The sequence below is a fragment of the Asparagus officinalis genome, chromosome 3 (genome assembly GCF_001876935.1).
Source record: "Asparagus officinalis chromosome 3, Aspof.V1, whole genome shotgun sequence".
NCBI lineage: Eukaryota > Viridiplantae > Streptophyta > Magnoliopsida > Asparagales > Asparagaceae > Asparagus > Asparagus officinalis.
The window spans coordinates 24,929,553-24,942,505 of NC_033796.1; the positions used below are offsets into that span (position 1 = coordinate 24,929,553).

The window sequence follows — 12,953 nt, forward strand, 5'->3', positions numbered from 1 at the left end:
CAGCCTTTGAAGCGAATTGCTTACCCTTGGTCGCCCTCGTGACTTTGGGTGTGGATTTGAATGTGTTTTCTAGTGTTTTTTCGTCGGTCAAGGCGGCGACTGCTTTCTTTTGTGGTGACATTCTCTTCGTGTGCCCAGATTTGGATGTAGTGGGGGTTCTCGTCCTCATGATTCACGACCTCGAAGAAACCCTAACAGTATCAAACGAAAGAGATAGCAGAGTTCGATTGATTCACGACCTCGAAGAAACCCTAACAGTATCAAACGAAAGAGATAGCAGAGTTCGATAGAGTTCGATAGAGAGATTGATCGAACTTGAAATTCAGGCTGAGACTTCACGGGACTTAAAGTCTCGTAAAGTTCTAAGCTTCAGCTTGGGCAAAATTAACCAGATCGATTAACAAACGCTTAATGTTCACAGGGGGTACTTAAACTTCACGCTACTCAAAGTTCCGTGATGTTTCGTAATGTTTTTCTCCAAATTCAACTCAGTTTCAGCCAATTGGCTAAAACTGAGTCGAATTTGATAATTAAGGTGGAAACAAGTCAATTTTTGTAATTAAATTTTTAAATAGGTCGAATTTGAAAATTTGTCCAACAATTTAAAGGGGCGTTGTATATGCACTCTTGTTGCATGTGGTTGTACCACTTGTATCCTAAACTATTTCATTAATACTTACATATTTTGAAGTCTAGACAGTATTATGTACCCTACTATTCTGTTAGAAGTGAAAGAAAATTATTTGTCTCTAGATTAAATTTTAAAAAAAACTACTATCATCTAAATAGATAGAAAGCAACTAAAATAAGACAGCCAATGCGAGGCTAAAAACATGTAGGAAATTAACCAGCTCACCTTAGCTATAACAGAAAGTACCGGCGAAACTTCAAAAAAAAAAAAAAAAAAAAAAAAAAAAACACTGAAATTTTATCATTTAAACAACAAAATCCAACATACCTCACAACGTGTAGTAGTACATATAATCCAAGTTCACTATTTTTATTTATACTACCCAAAAGTCTCAAAACTACTTTAAATTAAGTTTGCCACTTAAAACTAGCCAAAAGTCCCAAAACCCACAAAATACCACCTTCAGAAATTATATTACCTGCACTGCTTAATTACTAATAAATCACCTAACACTATACTTAAACCAAGCATTTTTGTACATAATTAAACTCTCCTACTCCAAGAGCTCATCCACCCACTCAAGGTCTGGCTCCACAATCCCGCCAGCACCACCCCTTGATCCCATCACCGTCGGTGAAATCTCCAACCCTTCCAACCTCCTAACCATCTCCCCGAACACCTTCTCCCTCCCCCTCACCACCGAGGGGGACACCGCTGGCCCCACCAACGTCGACGTGGGCGACAGAAACATCGATGAAGGCGAAGTTGCCTCCGTGGACCCCGAAACCCTCAACTGCTTCCTGGTGTTGCGCGAAGAAACACACTTTTCGCGCTACACACCTTCCCATCCCTACACGGGGTGGTTGGTACCTGCGTGCGGGGGGTGGGTCAGCGCAGGAGCCTCGATGAGACCGCCGCGTGACCGAACACCGTGCCGCATGTCTGCCACGTGGGCAGTCCTCATCGCTGATTTGTAGTCGGGGCGACAGTGACGAGGTAAGCTGTACTTGGCGTGGTCCCATACGGCGGCCTTTCGCCGGGGGTGGGCGAAGGGCAGTCGGTCCAGTCGGGGCTGAGGGCCCGGGTGCAAGCGGCGACTTTGAAGTCGTACATGCGGAAATCGGTGGTCGAGTAGAGGTCGGCTATAAATCGCTTGAATCATCGTCGTCGCCAGCCGGAGAGAGGCTGGTCGTTTGGGGATTGGGGATTTGAGCGAGAGGTTGGGGAGGATGGACTTGAGTTTGCGAGGGGGCAGATATGGGATTTTTGGCTCCATGATTAATTTGTTTAGTTGGGAGGGGGTCGATGATGACAGGGTTTGCTTGCTTATATAATAAGGGATGAGTGCGGTGACGTGGAGATTAGAGATTTTGAGGGGGATCCATGCAAAATGTGTAGGTGTCAACCGCGGGGGTCAAGGTTAACTCTCTTGTGTTGGATTTTAATGATATGATGACTGTGTGGGGTTTGGGAGCTTGCGCAGTTTTGGTTGCGTGTTCAAAGAATGCGAGGCGGGTGGGCGGGTCGATAGTGCGGCGTGGGTGTCGTACCCGCGACGTACAGATGGCGCGAGGAATCGGAGACGGGCAGGGCACTTGGCGAGATGTTCCGCAGTGGGGAAAGGGTGGATGATTCTGCTGCTGCCTTGATGGTCGTGTACTCGGAAAGCCCAGCAGGCAGCAGGAAAACATTTGACGGTGCTGAGTCCTGTTTTATGCACGTTAATGTGCTTTGATAAATAGTTAATGATTACATAATTATCGTTAGCAACGAAAATATATAGAGGGCAGGCACGAAATTTGACGCTCTGTACAGTGAGTTTTCAAGGGAATCGTATTTAATACATAAATATAAGTTGCAAATAATAACCAATATCGTCACTCTCTACAGTGCCGACATATTTTGCTAAGAATCGCATCTATTAACAGTTCTAAGTTACAAATAACCAATCAATCTTTAGAATCGATTGCATTTCTATCAGTACACTCTTAATTTATGCTTCACATCACTTCTAAAACTTTTCATACAGATGCGATTTATTTTTAATCAGACTCTACGTTGACCGGCTGAATAGTATAGTAAGCCGCTTTAGTTTGATCTAAATTGCAATAATATTTGTTAAACTACCATAATGTTGGTTAAAATGCTAAACGTAGGTGCCAAATATCGAATCTGAATTTAGAAATAAATTAGATTGGACGTTTTGGGTGTAAAAATGAATTTGGAAGCGAATGAGTTCAGGAAAAATCACACTGAATTATTTATGCTGAAATCATAAACTTCCAATTTTATATCACCCAATAGACATGAGGTCATAGAAGCGGAGAAAATCAATTTACACAAGCAATAAAAACTGAGTTATTTTTACAAGTTCATCAACACTCTAAAGTTAATATTATACACACATCAAACCAATATGAGCATCTCGGAATTATTAGAAAATAATCGCTTCAAAGCATGCTACAAACCTCAGCTGATGTTGTTAAGCAACGAATTTAACCACAATACAGGAGATATCGTCTTTGCTCTTCCTGGCAACAGCCTCTTCGGTTAGACGCTTCGCCGCTGCCTGCGGTTCCTTTACATCTTTGATACAGTCCACTGCCTCTTGGTTCGACATTACCTGAAGTATAAACAAAACGCCTTAGTAAAAATGATCGGACGAAACTTGATCGAGGACTGTCTTATGCAAATCATTGTCTCTTTGTTGATACGTGATATATCAAGCAGGAGCAGATCCAAGGGGTGCCCAGGGTGGGCAGTTGCATCCCTGGAGAAGTTAGTTTTATAGATCACATCGAGAGCTTTCCGAAAACATATTATAATAGTGCTTTCGATAACTGAGTTAAAAGTTATGACCCGTGCAAATTTCAGCATTCGTGTATGTTTCCAGTCTGCTGCTAATTATTTTGACCTTATCTCGTTAAAACATTTATATCATAGGCTATATATCTCCAAATTGAGTTCCACTTGTCTGTAAGTAGATTCTTGTAATCCGCCCCCTTAAGAATTTTTTTCTATATCAAGTAGGGTTAATACACACCCTTTGTACTATAAGGGCATAGCAACTTACAGCCCATAAAATATTTTGCTAACACTTACACCCCTCAATTCCTGACAACACAATATTCCGAAGTTTAAGTTGAGATGTCATAAGAGAATGACATGATCATAGTTAACTTTGCCCTCAGTGGAAGCGGACTAAATCACCAACTAACATTGCTTGGGATTCAAGAGCGCAAGGGCAATTAATAGAGTTTAGGGAATATGAGCCGCTAAACCACTATAATACGGGATCAAGTATGTTCTCTCATGCATAGTGCAAAAGAAGTACCTTCCACAGCCCATCACTTGCTAGAATGAAGAAGTCCGAGTCAGAGTCGATTGTTTCCACGGCCACATGTGGATCAGAGCTAAGGTGTGCTTTTAGGCTCCGATCTCCAAATGCCCTCGCCACTGCCAGCTGGCCATCTACACGCGGAACGTCCCCTGGATCATAAATATGTTACAAACTTGGTTCAGTGTGATTCAACTTTATCTCAAAAAATAATTTGTATCTTGCTACATTGCTTATAATGATATGTAAGACATGTTCTATTCAATCAATGTATAGACACTGCATATTATAGTAATTAGTAAGGGTTGGACGGCCTTTCCACATGCTAACTTACAGGCATGTACAGAAATGTATAACTATATGATGAAGTTTACAAGAATCTATGGGCTCAACTGCGTACATTTTCTATAAGTCTCATAACTTTCTATATTTAGATTATTTTGAGATAAGTAATTGCTTTCTTTGACCAAGGTTTTAAATGTCGGATGTCGGGTTCATGTCGGATGGCTGAAATCCATATCGGATAGCGGAAATCGGGGATATATCGAGGGACATTGACTAAATATCGGATTGCCATATCGGGTAGTGCGCATATGTATAATATCATGTCCTAAATGTAATCTAAGCATTCATAAATTTAATATAAACATACTTTATAAATTCTATAGACTAAACATATAAAAAAATAAATAATATATGGATTTGGGTTCATAAATTCTTTCTATCGGGTTCATAAGAAACCCTTAAACTTGAGAACGGGTCAAACGGGTTTGGGTATTTATCACTAAACACAAACCTGATAACAAAAAACAGATCTTAAAAAAAAACCATATCGACCGATTTTTCAAAGCTAAAAAATAGACCGATATGCCCGATATGACCCTGATATTTTCGATTTGGCCCTGAAAACCGACATACGAGTTGAAAACGTCCATATCGTGTCGGTCAAGCCCTCAAACCGATATGTCGGCCGACATGTCGGCCGACATTTAAAACCTTGTCTTTGACATGTCAAAGATAATACTCCAATGGAAAAGAACCGTCAAAATACTAACGTGTATAAAAATATAATAAATTTAGATACATTTCAATATAAGAAGAGATACAGTGAACAAAAGTCAAAAGAGCCAAGCCTATTTCTTCTAGAAAATTAAAAAACTATGCAATGGGTAACAGTTTATTTCCATACAAGTACCGAGTTATTGTATTTGTTAGAATATAAAACTATCTCTCAACCCTCCCTACAACTTCGGAGTTTTGGTGAATGGTTACAGACTTTGACATGCTATCAGAGCAACCAAGGTTCAAATTCCACAGGCCATGAATTTAAAATGGATTTCCTAAAATTTGACACTGCCGAGTGAGTTCATTTTTCAGCCCATAAAAAGGGGCGGTGTCACATTAGAATACAAAACTATTAACCCTCAATCTTCACTACCACTTTGGAGTTTTCGTATAATGGTTAAGAGGGATTTTAAGAGTATTATTAGTATCTGCGCTTCTGGATGCATTGACTTGTCTTGTATGTCTATATATATTCCAACTCCATGTCATCCTATCCACCTATCCTACCTTTTTAAGCAATTACCTAGTCATGTGTACATGTTTACATGGTGTATGTCCTATGCTTATGTCCATGTTTCTTAGCAGATGGTGACTATTGTTCAGTAATTGTGTTGTTTTTAATCATAGTTTAATATAATGGCGCACATCAACACTTCAGGAATACTAAAGATTTGCTAAGGGTCTGCTTGGGTTTGAAATTACTAAATTCTAATTATTCTAAAGTCAATATCATTGGTTTCAAAACTTTAGTTTGTGAATCTGTAATTATAGCTTCCCACACAGTACTTAACTATCGTACTTTGGATATAAAGGAGTTGTCCCCCAACAGGATGCGGAATCGAAGTGGGGAAATAAAAGATTTTGCCGATGAGGGAAGAGGAGATATGAATATGAAGAGTAAAGTAGGGAGTGTTTCTTATTCCTAGCAATTTTTGGAGTTAAGAAAAATCAAATATGACTGGACTTCTGTAAACTGCAACACAAAGTTGAGGCTAGATATTGACAGTTTACTTAGCTTAGATCTTGAACTGAAATAAACTCAGAACTACAGTTAAACTCAACTTAATAGTGAGGTCAAGTGATCAGGCATCAATCTTAGATTTTGACTGACTAAAAACCTACCTTAACAAGCTCATTTGAATTTCAGGACAATCCTGTACGTGGTTGTGATTGATTTGCATACAAACCACCACCCTGCTACAAATAAAATGATTTGTGCACAGCCCTACCAAACTATATCACCAGTGTGATAGATGTATTAAATTCTGAAAAAGTCACTTGTTCTTAGGCTATCTAAGTTGGAGTTTCAAAAGGTCTCTAATAATTAATAAATTCCCTTAAGTGGCATGAAGGGGAAACATTTTAGATTCCTGTGAATCAACATCTAGTAATCAAATTCACTATGCTACATTGATCTATATTACATAAGAAGACTAAAGGAAGCTAATTACCTGGAAGATTAGACACAAAACCCCCCTTCTTTTCAATTAAAGGCCTCTCCATGCTAGGTTCATGATCAACTGAAAGTTGTTTAGCTACGCCGTTCTTAGATATCACTGCTCTCGAGTCTCCAACATTAGCAACTACAAGCTTCGACCCATCTATTAATATCGCTGTAACTGCAGTAGAACCTCCTCTTCCCAATTCAACTGCTTTCTCCAAAATTTTAGCGTCAGTTAACTTATATGCTTTCCTGATAGCACCCTCTGTGTCAGTCAAGAAATCAGGCTGTTGCACCATAAAAATATACTAATTGTTAACTGAAAATGTGTCCATCATTCAGCATAATGTAATATAAATTTCTCAATAACGTAGCAAAAACATGCTAAGAAACTAGGGGAAGAATCTAACCACATATACCAGTAAAAAAACATGATTAAATTAAGGGTTAATTGTGGATAGACCCCCTCTAGTGTCACCCAATGGTAGACCCCCCTGTAGTTCTATTGATGAAGATAGACCCTGAGTGAACTTTTCTGACCCTACCCTCAGAGAAAGATGAAATCATTTTATGACAGATGGACTTCTTGAGGGTAAAAGAATAAAGCAATCACTCAAGAGGTCTATCCTCAATTGGGCGATAGTACTATCTGGGACATTAGAACCACAAAGGGCCTATCCGCAATTGGATGACAGTACAAGTGGTCTATCTGCAACATTAGAACTATAAGGGGTCTCTCTGCAATTGGGCGGTAGTACATGTGGTCTATCTGCAATTAGCCCTTAAAATTTAGACCAACAACAGCAGAATGAAAGAAAACTAAAATCAGTCTTCACCTCTTTCAGGATGTTGTTGAAAAGATGGGATTGCAAGTAATCTGGAACATCATGGCCCAAGTGACCATCAAATATCGCAAATAAACCCAGTTCAGAGTCATCTACTTTTTTAAATTGTGCCACGAGATAATCCTCCATTGGATGACTTGATTTCCCCTTCACTAAGTGGTAGCCATGTTTGACTTTTATGCCTGACATCTTGGCCTTGCCCTTTCCAGTTTCTGATGAAGATGGGCCGAGACCAGCTTTGACCTGTATGAATTACATAAAAGTTTTAATATTTTTTATCAAAATGATTGAAGCTTTATCCTCTTAGAGCTAAGAACCATGTGTGTAGCCATGGTAATGTTAAATGATTCTCAATCAAGAGTGGCACATATAGCTCAGCATATGCTTGATAACAAGTGAACTAGAAAATACATACATTTCTCACATAGATACGCTGAAAAAACATAACAGTCAAGGAAGAATACAACATTATACCAAACTTTTGAGTATAATAAGATCTATACCACCAAGATTTAGTGCTAACTGGTTATAACCAACAGTGAAATCTCAGAGGCTGAATGGCAAAAGTATAAGGACTTTATTTGATATATCCCTTCAAAAGTATAGTAAATGGTAGGCATAAGGCTATATTCATACTTTCCAAATTGATCGGATAAAAATAACTGGGAGATCCAGGTAAGTATATAAATCAGGTAGAAAACCGCATACAACTTAAAAGCACATAAAGAAAAGGAAAAAGTTACCTACAAAAAGCAGATGTTGAAGGACATGGATACCCATTTAGGTCAAAGCTCAGACACAATGTTAAAAAATCAACATCACTAAATGAGAGGCATCAAAATAACATTTTCACTTGATACTTCTGTGCTCCAAATTGAAGCCATTTGACCGATACAGGATCCAGGAAATGAATCTAGGGTATGCAAGTCGTTCACCATATATATATCACAATTAATTTGTCATCAGTTCTCGCAAGATAGATTAATCCAGAGAGCTCAAACATATTGCACATTTCATTAGTCAAAACTCATTTCTTCAAGCATGACCAATATATCTTGATGCTTCACATTCATTGTTGCATATAACCATTTTCATTATCATGAACCTTGACTTTGCTTTTCCTGAAAGCACAGTTCATGCTACCATCTGACGCTTCAGGAATTAAACTTCCCTAACATGATTGAATCCTTGGACTACGGACATACGCTGACCATATTAAGCGTGCCCGTACTCAGAATTATCTCAAGAGGCAAATTTACTCTGATTTTTTTTATATACCGCTTTAAGTAAACTAACTAGGAAATCAAAGTTCCCCGGTTCATAAAACCTGGAGAAAGAACAAGTTTTTGGTCTAATTCCTCACCATTGCACAAACAAATATCTAATAAAACCTTCTTTCTATTAACAAAGCAACTAAAGAATCAGTCTACCATTCGAAATCTAAATCAATTTCACATAACCATCGATTATTACAAAGAAAAGTCAACTAATACTTCACTACCAACTGCAATATACTCAAAACATTCAGATACTGAACTAGGGCTCAACCAAACTTCCAACACCTTGCACAGAAATAACACAAAAGAGTGGGAATAAGACAAGGAGCCATAAAACTCAACACCCACATCCAAAATCAACCCACAACCCAAAAACTAAGCAAACCCAACATGACAAATGCTCAATACAACCTACGGCTTATGCAAAAGATCTCTCAAATGGGCAAAGAGATTGGGGAGGAATACTCACCATCACCTTGTTCAAGATCTCTCTTCCAGTCATTTCTGAACCCAAAATCCAAAAATTTTAGAGCCTTGACTCGTGAAATTGGATTTTTTTTTTCTATTTGAAGAGATATTATTTAACTGAACAGTGGGCGGTGGCCGCTTTTTCTGAACGCGGGGCGCACGTTAGCGGGGTCACAAGTGCGGACAATTTGCCCGCTGCTTTATCATTTTTTTTTCTCGGTCTTTTCGATATGTTTACATTGTTTGATCGAGTCTCCGATTTTATTAAAGAGCGGGAGACTTTTCAGGAGATGGGCCCTACTAACCGTGTCTTTTTCATATCCATATAGTTTCTTGAGAAAGCATTGAAACTTTTGTGACTAACTCCAAGAAAACTACTGCTTAAAATTTTATATGTTTGTTTGTGAAAATAATTTAATTAAAGGAAGATGAGAATTGTACGGAGATCTGAACTCGTAAACGTCTATAATCCACCTCCCCATTTGAGTTATAAATTATGGGCACAATATTTCTTAAAAATCTAGTTTTAATTTGTTACTTTTTATTTGTACATCGATTCAATTAATTAAACTTTATATGGAACCCTTAAAAAAATATGCACATAAGGTCCTTGGCTTTTTGGTATTTAAACATGATATTATATTTTATTAAAAGAAATTTCTCTTTCTCTTTTATATATTTTGTAATCGAGTATAGACTCTATCTATGTTTACGGCAAAATATTGATTTTGTGTTTTCTAGTGTTTTTTTGTCGGTCAAGGTGGCGACTGCTTTCTTTTGTGGTGACATTCTCTTCGTGTGCCCAGATTTGGATGTAGTGGGGGTTCTCGTCCTCATGATTCACGACCTCGAAGAAACCCTAACAGTATCAAACGAAAGAGATAGCAGAGTTCGATAGAGAGATTGATCGAACTTGAAATTCAGACTGAGACTTCACGGGACTTAAAGTCTCGTGAAGTTCTAAGCTTCAGCTTGGGCAAAATTAACCAAATCGATTAAGAAACGCTTAATGTTCACAGGGGGTACTTAAACTTCACGGTACTCAAAGTTCCGTGAAGTCCATCCATATATCTTAGAGTATAGATTCTTTATCCTCTATGATTTTGTGTGAATAATTGTTTTCATAAATTATGCTGAACTTCTAATAAAATTAACATTTTGGAGAATTTTTTTGGGACTTCAAGTGGATTGGACAAAATTATTACAGGTTTTGCAAGTGGATCTTGTAGGATCTATAATCCATTGCTACTCAAACTTCATATGGGTATGACTATATACTAAAGAAATTATTTGTTATCATGCATGCTTAACACCATAAGTAAAACTTACACAAGACGGCTGACATCTTCCCAGGGTTGCTTCATATTTTGCAGAAGATGCTATACTCCCAAACAAAAACTGATGATAAATATGCCATCACATTGTAGAATTGAATACACAAGATTCTCTTACAAAATTTCATTAATACAAGATGTTAACCTGGTTGTGCTGTGCGAGATGCAAGATTTGGAGCTAACAGACCGGTTCAAGCAAGTCTTGAACAATTATACAGAACTTATCATCTTAAGAATTTGCGCGCTGGCGCCTCCCTCCTCTTTGTTTCACTCTCGATATTGGCGACTTCGCTTTGGTTAGATCCTTCGCTGACCTACATAAATTATCGCCTCTAATATCAAGACTCCATTCAATCGATTAAAATTGATCCAGACATAAAGATGCTCACCTCTGAGGAAGGAATGGATTATCAAACTTCGGCAAAGGTCTTGCATGAGGCACCATCTCGCGTCTCATTTGCTTAATTTCATTCTCTTCTTCAATCTGAAAATAATTTCACAAAGAAAAAAATTGTTACCTATGCACGAGCGTAATTGATGTACGTTGACCTTGTCATTTCTTTTATTTTCACTTAGATAAACAAATGAATATACCAACTTTGAAGTCTCTTGCTCCTCCCTCAGTCTTTTGTACATCACTTCTTTTTCCTTTATCTGGAAAACGATATCCATTGGATTGAGATATGACCATCAGAGAGAGGATGCTACACGATGGTATGTCAATTTGAAAGTATGTTGAATAGTATTCGCAGAAGCAACAACGTTAAATGCTTTAATCTGAGCAAGGGACAAAAACAAGGACAATCCACTGGCACAGTCAACTCTAAGATATATGGATGGACCCAAAAAGTAGTTTAATAGATAATTCAAGTGGATAATTCAATAGATTGCACAAGTCTGATAGAGACTATGCGCTAAAGATTCATGAATAAATTAAAGACTGATAGGCACTACTTGCTGAATATTCATGAATCATTCAGATTTAACTCCAAAGAAACTCGAAGTCTTTTTACCTTCTTATCGAACTCACTTCTCTCCTGTGCTCTATGATTCACGTGAAGCACAAACTCTTCGACATCAGTGAGAGGCTTCCTTTCTCTTTCTGGAAGTGGAATAGGATCCCTATGGACAGAGTTAAAACAGACATTCAGGATTTGTAGTTCCTCAGTTTTTAATAAATACAACTCAACAGTAACTGAACCTACTCTTCTCTCAATATTGGCTGAGCTTTGAACAATCTTTTCTGCGCCCCTTCTCTCTCCATCCTTTCCCTCTCTTCCATTTGTCTCTTCGTGTCCTCTTCATGTCGCATCAAACTCTCCATCCTTTGAACAATCCTTCAGGCCTCGTGCACTGTTTTGGTTCAGGCTTGGGTGGCATCTAAGACAAGGGAAAATGATCACTAATGTAAGAAAAAGTTCAACGAGAAATACAAAAAAAAGTACTAGCGAGGCTTTTTCTTTACCGTTGGATAGTCTGTCGTGTAAGGATAAGGGTTTGCCTCGGGAATTCTAGCCTTCTCCTCCTCCAATTGTTTCTGCAGAAGCTGAACACTGAACTGTCTCTCTTTCTCAAAACCTCTATCCTGAAAGAACCAGGGAAAATGACGTCCGTGTGCGAACAACAGCAATGGCACAAGCTTATATAAGATTGCATACCTAGTATGAAGATGAAATGGATTTGGGATAGTAATTCTGTTGGCGCATGTTGTTAAATCTGGAATAATACAAATATATAACAGCAAAAACTGAACAGAAAACTAAAGTGCGGTAATTTAAAATTTTCCAACTCAGCTGCTGTGCGTTTGTAAAACGCTGTGCTTAAAGCATTATTTGGCCTACTCCGGTGCAAGGATCCCAAGGCCAAATTGCTTCTAGGAACAGCAGTCTAGTACTCTGGTGTGCACCAACCCAGTACTGTCAAGATTTCCTCGATTTATAAGGCAAAGATCTCCTCGATCTATAAGGCAAAGATCTCCTCGATCTATAAGACTTTCTTGGTCTAGGCACTGTTCCTACGAGCACTAGCTATTCTACAACATATATATCTTGTATATATTGAATGTTGTTTTTTGGAATTAATTTTCCTTAAGGATTTGGGGTCTATTTATAACGTTTGGGAAAATACTATGCACTAATAAAATAATATTATTTACTATACATGTGGGACCCATGTCTAATTTTTTCTTCGGTGGGGCTCACAACTTTATTTTTTTTTCAACAAAAATTTGGCACCGTTTGTCATCTTGCATTTTCTTTCACTTTTTAAAAGTTAAACTCTTTAGATTAAAAAATTAATTTCCAACAATCCCCCATAAGTTTTTTAAACTAATATCGTGTGGGTGTCGTTGTTTTAATCGTTGTGCATAAAATAGATATCGTAAGGACTTGAATCCCCCTTAGACCAACTAAATAAAATATAGATGCATAGTGTCGTAGAGACTTGAACCAACACATATCTAAAAATTCAGCGGTCACACAAGATCAAACTTATCTGTAGTAGTTTTTACTTTGAACCGCACTTGTCTTTGCCTTTGTTTTGTCTTTGCCTTTGTT

At 38.1% G+C, this 12,953-nt stretch overlaps 2 protein-coding genes across 5 annotated transcripts in view; both read right to left on the reverse strand.

The window, feature by feature from the left end:
• Window positions 2,944-9,269, reverse strand: LOC109833463 (probable protein phosphatase 2C 62). The gene is made up of 5 exons (XM_020401136.1): window positions 9,066-9,269; window positions 7,311-7,562; window positions 6,485-6,761; window positions 3,966-4,120; window positions 2,944-3,254 (listed from the first exon to the last, which is right to left on the reverse strand). Exons 1-5 carry the CDS (start codon window positions 9,096-9,098, stop codon window positions 3,114-3,116), a joined length of 858 nt encoding a protein of 285 aa, XP_020256725.1. The 5' UTR covers window positions 9,099-9,269; the 3' UTR covers window positions 2,944-3,113.
• LOC109833464 (protein TPX2-like) overlaps window positions 10,455-12,953 on the reverse strand; it is an 87,637-nt gene continuing 85,138 nt past the window's right edge. The window contains exons 6-11 of one of the 4 annotated variants that reach the window (XR_002245217.1): window positions 11,864-11,983; window positions 11,604-11,778; window positions 11,412-11,520; window positions 10,997-11,052; window positions 10,788-10,882; window positions 10,455-10,712 (exon numbers count right to left, since the gene is read on the reverse strand). The gene's annotated coding sequence lies outside the window, so the exon portion shown is untranslated. Of the gene's footprint in view, window positions 10,713-10,787; window positions 10,883-10,992; window positions 11,176-11,411; window positions 11,521-11,603; window positions 11,779-11,863; window positions 12,057-12,953 lie in introns of those variants that run through there. The other 3 variants (XR_002245215.1, XR_002245216.1, XM_020401137.1) reach the window with 3 other exon arrangements.

Bases quoted from the DNA above. Each gene is read 5' to 3' on its own strand.
- LOC109833463 (XM_020401136.1), bottom strand. From the start codon at position 9,098: ATGACTGGAAGAGAGATCTTGAACAAGGTGATG. The intron at 6,762-7,310 runs GTGAAGACTGAT...ATGGTGCAACAG, and splicing joins TCAACAACATCCTGAAAGAG to CCTGATTTCTTGACTGACAC. The intron at 4,121-6,484 runs GTAATTAGCTTC...TTTATGATCCAG, and splicing joins TTTTGTGTCTAATCTTCCAG to GGGACGTTCCGCGTGTAGAT.